Raw genomic sequence first — 21147 nt, forward strand, 5'->3', positions numbered from 1 at the left:
GTATTTGCTGGCTCTTGTGATGCAGACTACCAGATATTGTGGATAGGGGGCAGTGAGAGAAGGAAGGGGAATAATTATGTTGCGTAGGTGGTGGGTTTTATCCCGCTTTGCTGAGCTTTATAACTGGAAGCTCCTAAAATTCAGCATTCCTACAACTGAGGATTACGCCCTTAATTCTAAACAGTACTATGTGGAAGGAGGATCCATAGAAAGAATTGATACTTAACTGTGGCTTTGGGGTGGTTTTCTCTCACTTTCTAATGGACCAAGATGGTTACCTACAGTTAGATTACTTTCAACTATTACAGTTTAGGATAAGCATATAAACTTAAGAGACACCAGATAAATAAGGCCAAGTGCTGTCAGGGCCTTACTTGCCTCATCACCAGAAGGCTACCCCATCATTCTGGATCTATGGCTTGCATTCCATTCCCTCAAAGCTTCCAGCAGCTAGCACCTTAAGAATATCCCAAGTGAAACGATGCTTACAGCCTGCTGCTTTGCTTGTTTATATGGAAGTCCCACTGAGAGCAACCAGCTTAAGCAGCAATCCTACACATACTTATCAGGCATATTTATCTCAATGGAGCTTTCTTCTGAGTGCACGTGCATAGGATTGCAGGCAGCTTCACTCCGAAATAAATGTACTTATAATTGCAGCCTTAAAACAATTGCCTCATGGGTCCGTTCTCCAATCATGTGGGTGTCTTTACCATCTTCAATGGCCTCTACTCCCATAACGGGGGAAACTCCAGGTGAAAAGGCCTTTACTGTTTGTGTGTGTCACACTTGTCCATCTGGCCTCTGAGGGAAGAGGGGCAAATTCCCTGTTCCGTGCCTCTTCTCTTATGGAGCTATCTATCTATAGGAAGTTTGCAGCCTGACCACACTGAAGCAGGATCTGGATTGCGTTTCTGGCTACGGCAACGCCGGTCTTTGGCCGCCCCGCCCGCTCGCTTCTCCAGCTTCCAAGCCAGTTCCTCATTTAACTGCCAGAGGTGCAGCTGTGTTTGTTGTTCTGGCTGCGGCACAGATTAAGAGCCTGGCGACAACTTAAAAACGGAACACCTTTATTACGGCATCAGCTTTCGCGGACTTCGGATCCGCTTCCACCAGATTCATTTAGCGTCATCCTCATTTGGGCATATGTACGTATAAAGTGGGCACACAGGGGGGAAATGTAAGCAGCGAGGTAAATTCGGTGGAGTCGAAGGTGCCAGAAGACGAGCTTTTCCTCCCCTTCAACGCCGCCGCCCAAACCAGGCCGGGAGCCCTGCGAGACGGGGCTCCCCAGGACGGACGCCGGCGCCGCCGGGCGCCCCGCCAGCTTCTTCGCTTCGTGGCGCCGGCGCCGCCGCGAGGGCGGAGCGGAGAGGAGAGGAGAGGAGAGGCGGCGTCTCGAAATTCGCTCGCGCCCTCTTTCGCTCGCCGTAGCTCGTCGCAAGATGGCGGCTGCCGGTGACGTGCCGGTCCGAGTCTGCAACCAGGAGATTGTCAAAGTCGACCTGGAGATTAAAGCGGCGGTGCAGGTAGGACCACAGCTTCGCTCTGCGGCCAGTAAATCAAGATGATGCCGCACGTTTGCGCTTTACTCGTAGGCTCACTTCCGGGCTTCCTTTCTGGCCTGGGGCATACACACCCCTTCTGCTCGGGTTTGTACCTTTAGTTCTGCCAGTCTGTTCTCAGCTAAAGCTGCGAAGGGACTTGTGGCATCTGAAAGGGGAACAGACTGCAGCTGACAAAAGTGGACTTGAGCCCACGAGGGCTTATGCTACAAAAAGGGTGCCACCCTATGCATGTTTAGACAGCAAAGAGCATTCGCCGGCCGGAACGGCTGGGGAATGCTGGGAGTTGTAGGAATTCTTTGCTGTCTAAACATGCATAGGACAGGACTGCGCCCTGACTGTGTTATTCTAAAGGCTATCAATGGCTACTAGTCTTGATGGCTATGTGCTATCTCCAGTGCCAGACGCAGTGAGCCTATGTACACACCAGTTGCTGGGGAACATGGGTGGGAGGGTGCTGTTGCACTCATGCCCTGCTTGTGGGTTCCTGGTTGACAGCTCCTTGGCCACTGTGTGAACAGAATGCTGGACTAGATGGACCCTTGGTCTGATCCAGCAGGGCTCTTCTTATGTCACAAGACACTCTTGTTCTTGCTGTGGCAGATTAGGACGGCTACTCCTCTGGACGTTGTACTTCCCATATTTTCTGCTGTAGGGATGTCAGTCTAGACCCTAGAGGGGTTCCTTTGCCCTTAAAAAATTGCAAAGAAGGAATGATTCCTGCAACTGCAGCTTCTCCCAACATTCCTACACTGTGATGAGAAAAGCTGCACTGGGTTTGAAATTCTCTGTTCTGTGCCATTGGTAAAGATAAGATCTCTCTGGGTGTCGCTCCGATGGTGGGAGGCTCTTCTGCAATGCAGTTGTGTAAGAAGACTGCTCACGGATCATCAGGGAGTTAAGGAATAGTAATCTTTCAGACATGCCTGTGCCTGTGTGCACCAGTTACTGGGGAGCATGGGTGGGAGGGTGCTACTGCTCTCATGTTCTGCTTATTGGTTCCTGGTTGACAGCTGGTTGGCCATTGTGTAAATAGAATGCTGGACTAGATGGACCCTTGGTCTGATCCAGCAGGGCTCTTCCTATGTTCTTAAAATAAGAAGAGCCCTGCTGGATCAGACCAAGGGTCCATCTAGTCCAGCATTCTGTTCACACAGTGGCCAGCCAGCTGCCTCTGGGAAACTGACAAGTAGAACATGAGTGCAGTAGCACCCTCCTGCTCATGTTCCCTAGCAACTTATGTACATAGGCACACTGCCTCTCATACTGGAGGCAGCATATAGCCATCAAGACTAGTAGCCATTGATGACCTTATCCTCCATGAATTTGTCTAACCCCCTTTTAAAGCCATCCAAATTGGTGGCCATCACTACATCTTGTGGTAGCAAATTCCATAGTTCAACTGCTTTGTGTGCAGAAGTCCTTCCTTTTGTCTGTCTTGAATCTCCCACTAATCAGCTTCATGGGATGACCCCAGGTTCTAGTACTAAAAGAGATGGAGAAAAATGCCTCCCTATCCACTTTCTGCACACCAGCATTTTGAAGATCCAGCTGGCAATATACAATCCAAGAGAACATCAGTGCAACAATATGTTCTGTACATTGCTTGTTATTTCTTTTAGGATATCCGGGATTGTGTGGGACCTGTAAGTACACTTACAGAACTGAATGCCAAAGTAAAGGAAAAATTCCAGCATTTACGGCTTAGAATACAGGTGAGGAATATTTACAAAACACAGCAAGTATGTCAATCAGCCTTGTAAATAAGAAATTTTTACAAACCTGCAGGGGGCTGGCAGAGAAGGGGTAAAGCATTCCAGCTCTCCTGCAGCTGCCTACTGCATTTCTATGCTGTGTAAGGAGGGAGTTTCCTCCTCTGGCAACTCATTTGTTTTCTATGTTGGATGCAGAAGAGGGACAGAGTGCTCTCTCCCTCCTCTGCTAGCCCACTCAATAACTTGCATGCAGTTTCCTGTTGCCTATGGCTACCACACTAGTGTTTAGATACAAGACTGGTGTTAATGAGGATTTCAAAGAGGTTTGTGATATTTCTGAAGAGAGACGTCATTTGTGTATATCAACTACACTGAAGAATTGCATAATACATCCAAAATACCTCACAAGGGAATTGACAATTTCAGAATCTTACAAATGTCATTTTCATTAGTACTGTACTGTACTGTTTTATATTGGTACTTTTATGTATTAGTCTGCTTCCTTTAGTCTTGCTTTTTGACATGATAGCTACCGGCACATGGTGAACAGACACACATTGAAGGTTAGTATACTATAGCATTTAGCATTTTGTGGTTCAAAACCCATGTACTATCCAATCCCATGCTGTAGCATTCAGCCAGGTACTTACTCCTAATCATGCATCCTTTGAAGTATGAATGTCTGTGAATCAGCATTTCTTACTTTCTAGTACAGTTTTAATTTCGTCAAATTGACTTATTTCAGATGTGTGTGGGGGTTAATTTAATCCTTTGCTAATAAGTCTCAAGGTCTTAGTTTATAAGAGCATTGATGGATGCCTGGTTTCTGATAATAATTGTGTTTTTATATCAGTTTCCTTGGGAAGGATGGCTGTTTTCTCTTGTTGCATCAATATCAGCTGACTTTCTCAGAGTCGCTATGAAGGTTCCCTAAGCTATCATGTATATACAAATACCATTACACTATGGAGTCTGGCTATATAGGCTTGAGGGGTCCAAAGTCCCCTCTTCCTTCTAGGGCAGCAAATCCTTTGAGCTCCAAGCTCCACCAAACAAAGGAGACCAGATGCCCTGCCCAATCAGGGAGATAGGCTACACAGATCATTCAAGACCGAAGCAGTCCACTACCAGGAAGCTAAACTGTATGTGATTCATACTCTCTAAGGCTGGACAAACAGGCTGATAATGACAACCCATAGCTCTTGGCTTGGACATAAATGTATGACTGAGTAGAAGTAGGGCTGCCTATACAATAAAGCCTAGTGCGTAATTTAATCCCTCTTCCATTCCTGGATTAGAGATTTAGGGTGTCTCTGCATTAAGCAAAACTGCATCCTTACCGGGGCTTTCTGCTTTCGGTTTCTTTGCAGGATTAGGATGGGTTCCTTTACATGGCAGACACATGGTTTGAATCAAGGGAGCACCTCCCTCCCTGGCATGTGTGCAAAGGAGCAGGGGTTGGTGGTGGTCTTGTTTTCACCACTTAACTTGTGCTGTACTGTTTCCTTGCAGCCTCCAGGAAAGCTACAACTTACTTCTGAGTAAATGTAAGATTGTGCTGTAAGTCTGCAAACCCTCGGCACACTTATTTGGGAGTAAGTCCCATTGAACTTAATGAGGTGCTTTAAATCAACAGAGGATGTTGATTCTGAGCTTGGTGTGGTAGGGGATCAGATCTGTCTCCATTGCAAGGAGGCATTTTGCTCAAGCATTTACACGGCAGACACGTGGTTTGAATCGAGGAATGTCCTTCCTCAGCAAGTTCATAGTGCTATGCCAGCATTACACACTGCCCATATGGCGCTATTAACTTTTATTACTAGCTGATCTCCGATCTTTTTGAAAGCAGGATAAAGGGGGAAATGTGCGGGAGACATCCTGGAGGTTGACAACATCGTGGAAAGGACCCACAAATTTCTGTGAGTGAATAATCATGAGCATGCAATAAATTGCTTGTGTAGAGACACCCTGAGAAAGGCGTTGAACATTGTACCATGCTGCTAAGAGGACTTATACCCACTTTTCTCATGCTTTTCTCTGCATGTCTACGCACCAGTTGGAAGTAGGTTAATGAGATTTATAGCAGCATAAAACATTTTTGGGAGTCCAGATTGTCTTAAAAGCAACAAAAAATAAATAGCTTTACAGTGCAGTTCTATACATGTCTACTCAGAAGTAAGTCATATTGAGTTCAGTGGGGCTTACTCCCAGGTAAATGGGTACAGGATTGCAGCCTGTGTATGTGTGTGTTTAATAAATCTGTTTCCTTTTTTGTTACGGAAGAATTAATGATGAAAAATAATGTGTGTTCAATGTTTATGGTTCTGTTTAGGAACTTGAACAGATGGCTAAGGAACAAGATAAAGAATCAGAAAAGCAAGTTTTGCTACAAGAAGTAGAGAACCATAAGAAGCAAATGCTCAGGTCAGTAAAACTGTAACCGCTGTATTTTGAATGCATGCTTAGATAATTCTTTTTCCCCCTGAAAGCCATTCATAAAACAAGACAAACAGCTTTGTCTCACCAAAATGACATACACACACCTGCCCCAAAGTGAGGGTATTCACACAAGCCAGTGTCAAAACCAGGTTGATATTCCACTATTCTGTTTGTACACCCCACCCCCTATATTTGAATAGTAATTGTGATCATAAACAGAATCCATTTTGATCTGTTTTCAATCTACTATGTCACATTTTTATTTGTAGCAACTGAGACCAAAGAGAGACTAGTTTTCTGAGCCCAGGAAGCACTGCTGCCATCCCTCCATATAAGATTGGATGGGTTATATGTTTGGGCACTCTCATTTTTTCCTGCAGGCAGTTCCAAACTCATTTCAAAGAAAATTTGAATGGTAATTCTCACTTCTATAAACATCATAGACCTAATTATGCCCTAGCTATGAAGAATGTGAAAAAAAACAACTAATGTATACAACTGTACAATTACACTTGCAACACCAGTGAATGTGAGAGTGTATGATATAACATGCTGTAAGACCAGCCATTATCCACATAACGTGGCACAGTTATTGCATCTTGTCAAACAATTATTTCTTCCCTTTTTTCAAGGAACACATTTTTGTTACTTTAAAACTGTTCCTAAAGTAAACATTTGCCTAGGCTTTGTATAAGGAAGATGTAGAACATTTGTTACGTACTATTTTCAATGCGAGAGTTAGGTGTGTACTTAAATCTCCCCCATAGCAATAAATGAGACTTAAAGGTGCTTAATATCAACTGGATTGTGCCCTGTTTGTTTATAGGGATGGCAGGGGGAATTTCCAGCACATATTGCCCCCCAAATAGCTGTTTCACAATGAAACTTTTAAAATTAAAACAGAACCCTGTGCAGTGGCTGAACTGCATGAAATTGGAAGGGGTGGAGAGGAAGTGACAATGGAGCAATCAAGTTACAGCAATCCTGTGTCTAAAATCCCTGTGTAAAGTACTCTGGTGCACCACTACCACCACCACCCTGGTGTAGGCCAATGCACAGCCTATTGTACAGGACAATCTTTAGATTAGATTCACAGCACAATCCTATACATGTCTACTCAGAAGTAAGTCCCAAGAGTTCAATGGGGCTTTCTCCTAGGTAACTTGGTATAGGATTGCAGCCTCAGTCCATTTTTCATCCTTTTTATTATAGAAAACAATTCATCTGTAAAACATTCTATTACTAAAATTAACAATGACTTACAATATAACTTTTTAGAGATTACGCAACAGTTGGCTGGAAGATAATATGATTTAGGGCATCCATCCAACGCTGTGAGTGTCCCTAGCAATCTTCCAGAAGATAGCATGGACTGTTATTCATTTCCTCATGTATTGAGATCTATTCAATTCTGTATAGACCATTAAAGAAGAAACGTTGTTATGGTGCTAAGATAACAGTGGAAGATAAATAGATGAGGAAAATACATAATGCAGTTGTTAATATATGCTAACAATCATTGTTAGTTATGTCAAAGAATAATGGAATATTTTATTTGTATGCATTCAGTTATCTCAGTTGCTTTGTACATAATACAGACAAGGATGTTTCTGTCTTTGTGGTCACCATTGTTCTAAATTTCAGTATATTAATAATTTCAGCAATCAGACAGCCTGGAGGAAGGCAAACTTAGCTTGCAAAATTGCCATTGACAATGCTGAAAAAGATGAACTGCTACGAGGAGGAGACCCTTTACGACAAAGGTACATAATCATCCTTTTGTAGAATTTGGCCATAGGAGTTTCCAAAGCATTTCTGTCTAGCTCAGTTTCAAAAGGTCACTTTTCTGGGCCATCGTAACTTACACTACTCCTTTTAAATTTAGTGGGCCCATTGCTTGCCGCACAAGTGCCGCTGGCTCTTTAAATACGCAACCTTTGATCGGCCTGGTCATGGGTTGCTCAATGACATGTGAACCCAGGAACTATGGGTTATTCATGGGTTAAACAACCCAAAGCTAACCTAAGAACTCCAGGCCAATTGGAGGTTGAGTATTTAAAAGGGCAGCAGCACGCAACCCAGCAAATCGTGGGTTAATTAACCCATGAATTGTCGCCGTTATGTGCGAACTGGGTCAGCCACTTGGATCCTCCTCTGCGCTCCATTACCATTTGCGGCTAACTTTGAGAAGCTGTTGAAGAGCCAAGAAACTGTTTTTCCTTATTGCTCCCAGCCCCTAGCCTCTATTCCCTACCCTCTGGGATTACACTACACTGAGAGCCAGTGTAGTGTAGTGGTGAGAGTGATGGACTGGGAGCTGGCAGATCCGGGTTCTAGTCCCCACTTGGGCATGGAAGCTCACTGGGTGACTTTGGGCCAGTCACAGACTCTCAGCCCAACCTACCTCACAGGGTTGTTGTTGTGAGGATACAACGGAGAGGAGGATGATAATGTAAGCCGCCTTGGGTTCCTTGCAAGAGGAAAAAAGGCGGGATATAAATGCAATAATAAATAAATAAATAAAATTATCCAATCCACTTTGGGAAGTGTATCTAGTAGAAGATACATTGGTAGTCATGAGGTCTATATTTTTGGAATAAGGGTCTTTGAAAGCACAATCCTGTACCTGGCTTCTCGAAAGTAAGTCCCATTGAGTTAAGTGGGGCTTGCTCTCAGGTAAGTTAGTATAGGATTGCAGTATTAGCAAAGCTTTTTTAGCTGCGATAGCATCACCGATGCAATGAATATGAACTTGAGCACACTCCGGGAGAGAGCAGAGGACAGGAAAGCCTGGCGTGCTATGGTCCATGGGGTCACGAAGAGTCGGGCACGACTGAACGACTGAACAACAACAACAGAGTACATTATGACCGGTTCACAATATACTCTTGAATGTTACATTTTTCATGTACAGTGATAAGAACTGCAAGAGTTTAGATTCTCCCCAGTTTGGATATTAATTTTCAGTTGGAGGATATCAAGAGCGTTATAAGGTGCAAATCAGCCTGTGATCTACATGGCAGAGTAAGAATGGAAAATTGGTAATTAAACATCAAATTCAGCTAAATGGTGTTGTAGAAACAGGATCATCACCATGGTAGCTTGTCTTTGTGCTGTACTATAGTATCAGTTAGATGTATTGATATATGATTACATTTTAATCTCATCCCTGCAGCCAAATGGCCATTTTGGAAGGAACATTTCAAAAATATCAGTGGCTCTGAAAACTTGTACTGATAATATGCTCAAACCTCTAATGTAATACTTTATCTTGAAACAGCAGAGTAAAAGCACATATTTGCATTGTATGCATATCCAAATGCTGCTCTGGTAGATATCATCTTCCATCTCTATGCTCCCCCTGGCCTTTGAAGTATTTGTTAAGGAACATAATTTTACTTTTATATTAGTTTTATTTTCCTCTTCTCTTTTAGAAAAACAGCGAAGGAAAGCTTGGCAGAGGGGGCCAGCAACATCACAGAGAACCTGATGGGTATTAGCAGGATGATGTCTCAGCAGGTCCGGCAAAGTGAGGAGACCATGCAGACCCTAGGCAAGTAAATAATCAAGTAAATAATCCAGAGACTGGGGCTTTCCTAGCTTGTTCCTCACTACATCCCTATCCCCACCCACCCCAAGCCACTCCTGAGTGCTGAGTGACCCTTTGGATTGGTGTGTGATGGTACGCAGGTGACTGCAATGGGATGGGGATATCAGCAGAATTTGTTGAGACTGCCTTGCACAAGCAAAAGTGCCTTTCCTCACTCAAGACTTCTCGGGATCCAACCGCCTGTGTATAGTCCTAGAGTGAATTATTGCCACTTTATTGGTAAGAGCTGGATAATCTGTTAGTTAGATAAATGGTCTTTCAAGGGTGGCATTTCAAAGGCAGAGGGAGAAAAGCCACTTGGCACAAGCATCGGATAGTGTAGGAGGCCTCACACTATACCTCTTGGGGCCAGGCGCTTTTAAAAATACAATCCTAGCATCAGTTGGGCCCAGAAGTACATGTGCTGAAGTCTGAAGTGAAAGCGTCTTATTTTTTTTCTTTAAAAAAAAAGGTTGGGGGCAAATCCACCAAACGTCTTTCGCCTGTGTAAGTCTGGCTGAAATAAAAGGAGGTTGTTCAGCAGCCACTCTCAGTGGGTTTGTGCTGTACAGTTCTAGAGGCCTTGTAATGGTGTGGAAGATTTTGACAGTGGAACTGTCAATATGCTATATGTCAGGAACTGGAAGTTCCCGAAAGCACTCCCAAATTTGTCATGGTTCAAAACCGTAATATTTTTAAAGACCACACAGCTGCTCAGCTGACTAGGCTGTAGTCTCTGAACTCTGCTCACCCCTCACCCCACTTGTGTTTGGGTATCTATGACCAGAAATCGTGAAGAACAGGATTAATCCCATTATGATGCTTCATTCTACCATGAATATTATGATCCCAATATGAAGTAAAGCGTATTGGTCAATATATTAGATAGTACTCTGATTTGAAATGCAACATGTTTTGGATCAGTGTTCAAATGTCATACTTGACAGCGGTAAAAACAGCAATAGACGTTCTTTCTGAAGGGCCACATTTCATTTAATATTCTGAACTTGGCTGTGGATATCCACATGTAAATTATGCATCTACCACAAATAATGAAGGGCACATGCATGCTTCACATGTGGCTTTTCTCCTTAAAATGCATAGAACTCATGAGTGAGGGAAAGCTCTGTGCATCTTAAAAGGAACAAATGAAGCTGACCTGTACTGATCCAAACCACTGGTCTGTCTAGCCCAGGCCTTTGTACTCCAGCTGGCAACAGTTTCCTCAGGTCTCGGTCAAAACTTGGCTTCCCAGCCCTGCTTCTTGAGGTCCTTTTAATTGGAGATGTCATGGATTGAATACAGGACCTTTTGTATGCAAAATGTGTGCTCTACCACTAAGCTACAGGTCCTAGCCATAAGTAACATTCCAAATATGCATGTGCCCATGGTACGTGACAGGGTGGATAAAAATCAATGATTTTTTAAAATGAAATCTTTAATTTACATCAGATTTTCCAAAATGTACATTGATTTTTTATTTTTAAAAATATAAATAAAATACTACATTTCTCTCTTACTTAAAAATGACAAAGTTACAGTTAAACTTCATCATGCTAAACTTACACTTTGTTGTTGTTGTTTAGTCGTTCAGTCATGCCCGATTCTTCGTGACCCCATGGATCATAGCACGCCAGGCCTTCCTGTCCTCCGCTCTCTCTCGGAGTGTGCTCAAGTTCATATTCATTGCATCGGTGATGCTATTTAGCCATCTCATCCTCTTCCGTCCCCTTCTCCTTTTGCCTTCAGTCTTTCCCAGCATCAGGATCTTTTCCAGTGAGTTTTCTCTTTGCATTAGGTGGCCAAAATATTTGAGCTTCAGCTTCAGTATCTGTCCTTCCAACGAGGAGTCAGGGTTGATTTCCTTTAGGATGGACTGATTTGACCTCCTTGCAGTCCAGGGGACTCGCAAGAGTCTTCTCCAGCACCACAGTTGGAAGGCATCAATTCTTCGGCGCTCAGCCTTCCTTATAGTCCAGCTCTCACAGCCATACGTTGCTACTGGGAAAACCATAGCTTTGATTACATGAACCTTTGTCAGCAAGGTGATGTCTCTGCTTCTTGCTATGCTGTCTAGGTTTGCCATAGCTTTCCTCCCAAGGAGCAAGCATCTTTTAATTTCATGGCTACAGTCACTGTCTGCGGTGATCTTGGAGCCCAAGAAAATAAAATCTGTCACTGCTTCCATTTCTTCCCCTTCTATGTGCCAGGAAGTGATGGGGCCAGATGCCATGATCTTAGTTTTGTTAATGTTGAGTTTCAAACCAGCTTTTGCACTCTCCACTTTCACCCTCAACAAGAGGCTCTTTTGTTTAGTGGTTTAGTGGTTTTCCCTACGTTCTTCAATTTAAGCTGAAATTTTGCAAAAAGAAGCTCATGATCTGAGCCACAGTCAGCTCCAGGTCTTGTTTTTACTGACTGTATAGAGCTTCTCCATCTCTGGCTCCAAAATACCTAATCAATCTGATTTCAATATTGACCATGTGGTAATGTCCATGTGTAGAGTCGCCTCTTGTGCTGTTGGAAAAGAGTGTTTGCTATGATCAGCATGTTCTCTTGGCAAAACTCTATTAGCCTTTGTCCTGCTTCATTTTGTACACCAAGGCCATGCTTGCCTGTTATCCCAGTTATTTCTTGACTTCCTACTTTGGCATTCCAATCCCCTATGATGAAGAGGACATCTTTTTTTGGTGTTAGTTCTAGAAGGTCTTGTAGGTCTTCATGGAACCGATCAACCTCAGCTTCTTCGGCCTCAGTGGTTGGGGCATAGACTTGACTTACTGTGATGTTGAATGGTTTGCCTTGGATTCGTACTGAGATCATTCTATCGTTTTTGAGATTGTACTCCAGTACTGCTTTTCCCACCCTTTTGTTGACTATGAGTGCTACTCCATTTTTTCTAAGGGATTCTTGCCCACAGTAGTAGATATAATGGTCACCTGAATTAAATTTGCCCATGCTTGTCCATTTTAGTTCGCTGATTCCCAAGATGTCAATGTTCAAACTTGCCATCTCATGTTTGACCACCTCCAGCTTACCTTGATTCATTGATCTTACATTCCAGGTTCCTAAACAATATTGTTCTTTACAGCATCGGATTTTCTTTTCACCACCAGACACATGCACAGCCGAGTGTCCTTTCGGCTTTGGCCCAGCCGCTTCACTCTTTCTGGTGCTACCTGGAAATTCCCTCTGCTCTTCCCCAGTAATATATTGGACACCTTCTGACCTGAGGGGCTCATCTTCCGGTGTCATCTCTTTTAGCCTTGTGATACGTTCCATGGGGTTTTCTTGGCAAGAATACTGTAGTGGGTTGCCTTTTCCTTCTCCAGTGGACCACATTTTGTCACAACTCTCCACCGTGACCTGTCCGTCTTGGGTGGCCCTGCACGGCATAGCTCATGGCTTCACTGAGTTACGCAAGCCCCTTCGCCACAACAAGGCAGTGATCCATGAAGGGGAAACTTACACTTACAGTCTCATAAAAATGAAGTTACCTACCAATCAAACATGGACATTCATTTTAGTTTTTCATCTCATGAAAATGCCTCTGTCTAGCCTAACTACCTGCTCTTGCTTCTTGAAAGTTCTGGGCTTTCAGTTTTTTTGACTAAAGCCACTTGTGCAAAGGATTGTTGTTCTATCCCTATGTGGTGGTGGAGTTGGGCCAAGCAAGGCAGAGGAGTCAGTTAAGATGGAAAGACAATATAGCAGGGTAGATTAAAAAAATGATGCTTTAAAAAATACCAAAACTCAGATTTTAAAAAATGTACATTAGATTTTTTTTCCTGCCAAGTAACTATCAAACCTTGCATTGACCTATCACTCAGGGGCATTTCATTTTTATTTGCTATTTTGTTTTTTGTGAGGGGATGGCTGGTCCAAGACAGATGGAAACAGAAAGGAGCAATACTGGAAAGAAGAAGAGAAGACAAATTTATTTATTTATTTATTTCATTTCTATACCACCCAATAGCTGAAGCTCTCTGGGCAGTTCACAAAAATTAAAACCAAACAACACACAATAAAACAATTTAAAATATATAGAACATTAAAACCACAATATAACAATACAACCACAATAAAACCTAGCAGCAGTACAGGAATTTAAAATACAGATTTAAAACAGCAAAGATAAAAATTTAAAAAGCTAAAAAGCCTGGGAAAATAAAAAGGTCTTCACCTGGCGCCGAAAGGAGTATAATGTAGGCGCCAGGCGAACCTCACTAGGGAGCTCATTCTAGAGCCGGGGTGCCACAACAGAAAAAGCCCTCCTCCTAGTAGCCACCCGCCTCACTTCCTTTGGCAGGGGCTCACGGAGAAGGGCCGCTGATGATGATCTTAAGGTCCGGGCAGGCACATATGGGAGGAGGCGATCCTTCAGGTAACCTGGCCCCAAGCCGTTAAGGGCTTTGAATGTTAACACCAGCACTTTGAATCGGGCCCGGAAATGGACTGGCAGCCAGTGCAGCTGGAAAAGTACTGGCGTAATATGAGCTCGCAGGCCAGTCCCTGTTAACAATCTTGCTGCCCTATTTTGGACCAGCTGAAGTTTCCGGACCGTTTTCAAAGGCAGCCCCACGTATAACGCATTGCAGTAATCCAGACGAGAAGTTATCAGAGCATGGATAACTGTAGCAAGGCTATCTCTGTCCAGATAAGGGCATAGTTGGTATACCAGCCTAAGCTGATAACAAGTGCTCCGTGCCAATGAGTTCACCTGTGCCTCAAGTGACAGTTCTGGATCCAAGAGCACCCCCAAACTACGAACCTGATCCTTTAGGGGGAGTGCAACCCCCTCCAGAACAGGTTGAATATCACCTAGCCGGGCAGACGAACCACCCACTAACAGTACCTCCGTCTTGTCTGGATTGAGTTTCAGTTTATTAGCCCTCATCCAGTCCATTACCGTGCCCAGGCACTGGTTCAGAACAGCCACTGCCTCACCTGGGTTTGATGAGAAAGAGAGGTAGAGCTGGGTGTCATCCGCATATTGATGGCACCTCAGCCCACACCTCCGGATAACCTCCCCCAGCGGTTTCATGTAGATGTTAAACAGCATGGGGGATAGAATAGAGCCCTGTGGAACCCCATGGCACAATTGCCATGGCACAGAGCAATAATCCCCCAGCACCACCTTCTGGAATCAGCCATCCAAGTAGGAGCGGAACCACTGTAGTGCAGTGCCTCCAACTCCCAACCCAGACAACAAAATTGTCCATCTTCCTGCATTCCCTATATTAAGGCTGCAATCCTATACCTACTTACTGGGGAGTAAGCCCCATTAAAATAGTGGAACTGATTTTCTGAGGAGACATGTATAGGCTTGTGCTGGTAACCTCAAACAGTCACAGGTGCAGGTCATAAGAAAGACCCAAGACATTCCCCCTAGAGGTAAAAAAAGGAAAACATATAAAGTATATACAGTGAGACAAAGGGGCCCACGATTTGTCGCAGCATGTGCTGGGTCATTCCACAGCCTTCTTGAATATTCAACCCCCTTTTTAAATAGTTTTTGAATATTCAGCTACTGATTGTAAGTTAACTGTGGGTTGTTTAATACAATTAGCCTACAGTGTCAGGGTTTGGCTGTCATGTGGAAACCCTTGATCAAACCAATCAGAGATTGAATATTAAAAATGGCCATGGAATGCACCCAGATTTTCCACTGTTACGTGCAAACTGGGTCAAGGAGATGCAAAGTCTGTTTGCAAGAATGAAACTGTACATATTACTCTATGTAATTGTAAATTAACATGGCTTTACTGGTCAGATTTGCATCATTCTTCAGGAAAAATATGAGGAAGTTTCAATGGGAAACTTGATTTAAGTCAGGGATTTAAATTGACTTTTTTTCTTGCTGATTTAAATCATTGGCTTAAATCAACCCACCCTGGTACATGACCATGTATTTTGAACTCTCGTATTTGTAGCAAGTACAGAATATACCTTCTGGTGTCCCTAAGATGAAATGCTCTCATGACTTCAGTTTCAGAGCCATCCGTCTCAACTTGATGGCAATATCTGCAGAGAAAAACATCTCTTTTGGTTTAGCAGGTTACTGGATGATTGCTATGATTGGCAATGTGTTTTCTGAAATGCAGACTAACTTAGGGCACAATCCTATGTATGTTTAGACAGGAAAAAAGCCCAGTTCCCATTATTCCCCAGCCAGCCATGTTCTAGGATGCATGCATAGGATTGGTGCCCTCAAAGCGGTAATTTCAATCATTAGGGAACCCTTCCTCATTATTTTGCGTGCTGCCAGTGAACCCCTGTACTTCTGCACTGCAGAGGATTCTGGGACATGAGTGTGTTCTAAGGTGTATACGTGGTTCACATGGAATGCCATCCAAGCCTGTTGGGACTCATCACCCAGCTTGAATGTGGATGCATCTAGAGCACACCTAACACTCCCCTGCAGCTGCACATTATAAGGAGTATCAGCCGTGCTGGGCAAACTGGCTTTACTGCCTTTCTCGTTGGGGATCCCCGGTTGACCTTCCTTGGTATCCCAGGGTTTCCCGGAACATATTTTGAAAACCACTGATCTTAAGAAAGGAAAATATGTTTGTTAAGGAGCACTGGGCTATACTGAAAATCCTCTCTAAAAAAATAAATCTAAATTTGCTATAGTTTAAGCTGAAGAGGGTTTTGTATGATTAATGGTAGTTTAGGTGGTAAAAAAAAACAGTGTAAAATATGGCTCGCAAATGTGTGTATATGAGGTGCTACCAGAATATGCTGGACAATACAGGATGAATTGAAAAAAATAAAATCCACATTTTTTTAATCTAGTCCTCTGTCTGGCTGTGCGATAAATAGCCAACCAAAAGATTCAAACTGTCTGTCCACTAATGTACTTAATCTAATTTATTTTTAACCTGTCCAATCCTAGGAGTTCTGGGAAGGTAGCAGTGTATTTAAAGCCTGTACAATTGTAAAGTTACAATTAATAACACAAAAATACAAAGTTAATTCCCCATCCACATTAACTCCAGTCCAAATAAGGTCTCAAAACGCTTCCAAAAGAGTCTTGGCTTTGGCCTAGAAAGCCAGAAGTTGGCCTGGCAGTTTCCTTTAGCCCTTAAAACTGTACATCAAATATACTGTTGAAATTGACCAATCATGGGCTGTTTAGAAGGCAGATGTGGACCAGCTGAATGTTCTGCCTTTGCTTTGGTGGGGGAGATAGAAGGGATGGATTAAATAATATAGCTCTCTCCTCCCTCCAGAGCTGATGGCTGTCTGCAGCTCCTCAGTATATGCTTCCTATCCCGTTAAGTGACAGTCTTGGCAGGGTCTCTGTCCCCTAGCATCTGGTTAAAGAGCCCATCCTGTTTGGTTGAGGTGGAGCCAGCAAAGATCACTTGTCTTGAAAAATCCAGCTGTACTTAATCTACTGTTAAAAGGTTCCTGTTACACAAAAAGTTGGAGAAGTTCTTACTGCAGCAAGCAATCAATCTGAATTTGGGGTCAGGAAGTCCAGTGTTGTCACTTACCAGGAAAAATAGCCTCAATCTTTCATGTACCATATGGATGATGGAACTTTCTCTGTGAATGGAAGATAAATTTGCACAGTAATGGGACTGGTTATGATAAAGTTCCATTATTATTATAAATTTCATTTTTATACCCCTAATAGCCGAAGCTCTCTGGGCAGGTCACAACAATTCCAAGCAAAAGATATTTGCACATTTATTTTTGGGGCCAACTATGTAGTCACTTCTGATTTACTGCATTTACTGCTCACTTGTAAACATTTTGACATTAGAGCCTGTGTGTGTGTGTTTAAATTTGCCTCAAAGATCTGTAACTGAAGAGTAGTTCATTTCATTGGTACATATACGCAATTACAAAATAACATGGTTGCATCCAAGTTATAGTGATGGGCACATGCATGTTTCCAGTGTTGCTTTACTGAGACTGCAGCTAGGTGGGGGAAAGACCCCTGGTTTACTGACACTGAACATTGGGCCAACTCTCATGTGCCAAGGGAATGCCTGTGTTTTTCTTCTGCAAACACTGAACAGGTTTTGATCCACATGCTAATCTTATTTCCCCAAATTTGTTTGGAAATGTGCCAAAATTGTAGCATAGTAATCTGCACTTCCATCTGAAACTGTTCCTCTGCATTCGAAATTAACATCTGATGAAAAACTAACATTCTGGTGTTTAATCCAATGCATTACAAAATCTCACCAAGCCTATTATCAAATAACTTCAATATTTTGTGCAGAGAATGACATAGTATTATATACTGAATCTACATTTACTCCTATTAACAATTATTTCTTCTTTGCCACTTGTTATCACTCAATTGTCTCTCTTCCTGACTGTTTTTAAACAGGCCTTAAAGACTTGGATATTCCAATGCGCTTTTAGTTGCTTTAGTTTTAACTGCTACTAAAAATACATACTTTGTAACTTTTTGCATCCTGCTGTTTTAATTATTTAGGTGTATTTTTATTGTTTCATCATTTTGTCTGTGAACCACCATTTTTACCCTGAAACGCAGTAGCATTGTTGTGATATTTCGGCTGAGGAGAGATTTTTAGTTACCATGACAAATTTCACTTGTTGGCCTGTGCCAACTCTGATTCTTGTCTTCTAAGAATGGGGCTCCACAAGATAGTGAAATGTCAGAGGGCCCTCAGAAGACAGCAAATGCTGTCCCTGCCTGACTTGTTCTGAGCTTTTGTCAAATAGAAAAGTTTTACAGCCTACAAGGCTTTGAGCCAACTTACCTAGTATATTGTATAATTTTTTTACAGGACCCAGATAGGACACTCATAGTATGTGTGTGTGTTTTTTAGATGTTTTGAAACACTCTGGGCTGAAATGTACATTTTCTCTTTCAGTTAATTCTTCACGAACCATCGTAGATGCCAACGAGGAATTCAGATCCATGTCTGGAACAATACAACTGGGACGGAAGCTCATCACAAAGTACAACCGCAGGGAGCTAACAGATAAACTGCTCATCTTTCTTGCCCTTGCCTTGTTTTTAGCCACCGTGCTTTATATCCTGAAGAAGAGACTGTTTCCTTTTTTATAAAAATTCTCAAATGAGGAGAGGATGCATGACTGTGGGGAAGAAGGAATGGAGGACTTATTACAAGAACCTGACACTGCTCTAGTAGGGAGGGATTTCTGGAAGACAGAACTTTATACTGTATAAACAGAATATTAAGAACTGCTAACTTTTGTGAAAATCTAAGCTTACTTTAAGTAAGCTAGATGAGCTGCAGGTTAGAACATGGAACAATTAGAATGGGGTCAGCAGAGAAAAAAGTGTGATCCGTTGCTCTGAGAGTGGCAGGTGTCCATCTTAAACTGGATGGTGTGAAGCATCTTCAGCTTGTCTCCTGTCTTTGGCCTAAAAGATGTATTCCACTTCCTTCCTCAGAGAACCGTTCAGAGGATGCCCTGAGAGGGGTAGGAAGATATTACAGAAAATACATTTAGATACATTCCTTTAATAAAGTGTATTTAAATACAGATAGAGCAGGTAGTGTTATTTTTTAAAATCTCCAAATATTGAAGATGGCTATACTGCCTTCTGAGTTATAAAATCTTTATTTCAGTTATTTCCAGAAGTGAATGAAGGGAGTTCCAAAATCTCCCTTTGATTGGCATTAATGGAAGTATATCTTTGTCCCTACATATCCCTTGAGAGCATAGTTCAGGTAGGTTCCTTTACTTCATTCTGATGTTTGCTTTAAAGGCATAATGTTGCTCTCTGAATAGAAATGTAATTTGCTTGGGATGTCAGTTACTGAAACTTTCCCTTTTATGTTGTCTCTTTAATGTAAGAGTTAGGGGTGTCTTGTGAGTTTACAAACTAGTGGTATGATCCATCTCTTCCTGTGCTATTTCACTTCTTGTGCTGTACCATTTCTGGGCTGGGTGTATGGGAGGAGAGCCCCATGAAACACAACAGAACCCTTTTTTTCTGTCCTCCTCCCCATTGGCTCTCAGCACATGGTAATATGCATAGCCATTATTGCAGGCCAAAACCACATGTACAGGCTACTCTCACAGATTATGAGTAGCTTGCATGCTGGGGTCTAGACAGAACAGGGCCATTATGAGTGGCAAAGAGGGGCCTCCCATTTCAGGTAATGGCTGAACACATTGCTATGCACCCAGGACAATGTGTGCCCAGCTATGGGCTGCTAGAGGAGCAAGGGAGGCAGGGGACAAGTATTTATAATGTGTCATGGTGTCCTTTCCATGTGCACAGCTGCAGCCATGGAAGATGATGAATTGTGATTGTGCTGTAAGATTTGAGTTGACAATGTGAATGGAGCCCAGAGAAACCACAGCAAAATAAAATTGTTTTCAAATGCTTACTGTTCTCATTCCAAAGTGTTTCCCAGTATTACTCCTTACAAACAACTTGGGGGGTTTTTCTTTATGAATGCCCTTTTTCAGGGTTTTTCAAATATGGCATTGCTCAAAAGATGAAAGCACACATGCACAGGTATGCACTTTTTCATGGTAGTGTCATATATGTATTAAAAGCAAACATCAAAACAAATCCCCTCTCTTGGTTACTAGTATCTTCAAACCACTATAAACTTGAGTGTGTACAAATATATTTTCTTTTTGTAGTGCATCTATTTGTAGTTGGACAAAACACTTTTTCTTTCCTCTTACATGCCCTTATTGGAAAAGGAAATGAACCTACCTGTTGGGCAGAGCAACTCTACCTTGTTCTGCAAAGAGCTCCATTGTCGGAGCCTCTGACGAATCTGAAGCCCTGCTGGCGCAAGCCCAGCAAAGCAGAAAAGGAGGAGGCGTGGCATTTCTGTATCCCCCTTCCTCAGGCTGTGTTTTGTTTTGTTTACAAATTCCCTCTTACTGAAATTTATTTATTTATTTGATTTGTACCCTGCCTTTCTACAAAAAATGGCACTCCACGCGGCTTACAGGCACAATTCAAATTGATTAAAACAATACATTAAAATATAATAAAAACATACACACCCACTTACAAGCCAAAGGCCTTCTTGAATAAAGCGATCTTTGCTTGCTGGCAGAAGGACAGCAAAGAGGGAGTGAACCTAGTTAACCTTGGGAGGGAATTCCCCAGCCTGGGAACAGCTACCAAAAAGGCCCTCTATGTGAGGGAACTCATCTATGCCAGCTCCAGGGCTGGTATAGATCAAGAACCAGTTTTGAGATGGGTCTGGGGACCAGGAGAGCTGTGGATCCACAACCTCCCCCAGCATGCCCACTGGCCCACTCTTGGCATGCTTAATCCCCACCCCACCCCACCCCACCCCCCAACGTTGGAGCAATAAGGGCTGCAGAGGTTTCCGCAAGGGCTGGGAGGGGTTATCCAAGATCGGATCTCTGCAACTGAAGGTGGACGTCTCTCTCTGCCCTCATCGGGGGACATCTGAATAATCCTATGGCCCCTGGGACATGCCTCCAGGAACCATAGGATTGCAGCCTTATCCAAAGTTATAAACGTCTTCCAGTGCTACTTCATCTTGCCACAGCTAAAACACCATTGACAAAAAGCTGCCTTACTCAAAATCAAACCAATAGCCTGTCTAACTCGTTTCTGTGTCTTTGACTTGCAGTCCAAACCCTTTTCTCTTGGTTCTCATGCAAAGGATTGCCCCATCCTTAGTACCCAAAATCCCATCATTGCTGATAGGTGAACATGTATTCTCTTTGAACCATGGCTCCTGATGCTTATTTCAAATTGAACCCTGATTGATTTGTTTTATGGACGTCCAAAAGGGGCCAGCATTTGTTTAAAACTTGGAAGAGTACTTTAATATTTTTACATCTTTTAAATTTAATAAATGCACCCAGTTAGAAG

The 21147-nt window shown here is 42.8% G+C and overlaps 1 protein-coding gene across 1 annotated transcript; it reads left to right on the plus strand.

Moving 5' to 3' along the window:
* The first annotated feature begins 1437 nt into the window (after positions 1 to 1437).
* BNIP1 (BCL2 interacting protein 1) lies at positions 1438 to 19658 on the plus strand. Its single transcript, XM_084838699.1, has 6 exons — positions 1438 to 1529; positions 3188 to 3280; positions 5613 to 5704; positions 7381 to 7482; positions 9154 to 9272; positions 18170 to 19658. Exons 1-6 carry the CDS (start codon positions 1446 to 1448, stop codon positions 18364 to 18366), a joined length of 687 nt encoding a protein of 228 aa, XP_084694825.1. The 5' UTR covers positions 1438 to 1445; the 3' UTR covers positions 18367 to 19658.
* Positions 19659 to 21147: the final 1489 nt, after the last annotated feature.

The sequence above is a fragment of the Heloderma suspectum genome, chromosome 2 (assembly GCF_057233095.1).
Source record: "Heloderma suspectum isolate Gila_16-S chromosome 2, 16-S_ref, whole genome shotgun sequence".
In the NCBI taxonomy this organism is placed as follows: domain Eukaryota; kingdom Metazoa; phylum Chordata; class Lepidosauria; order Squamata; family Helodermatidae; genus Heloderma; species Heloderma suspectum.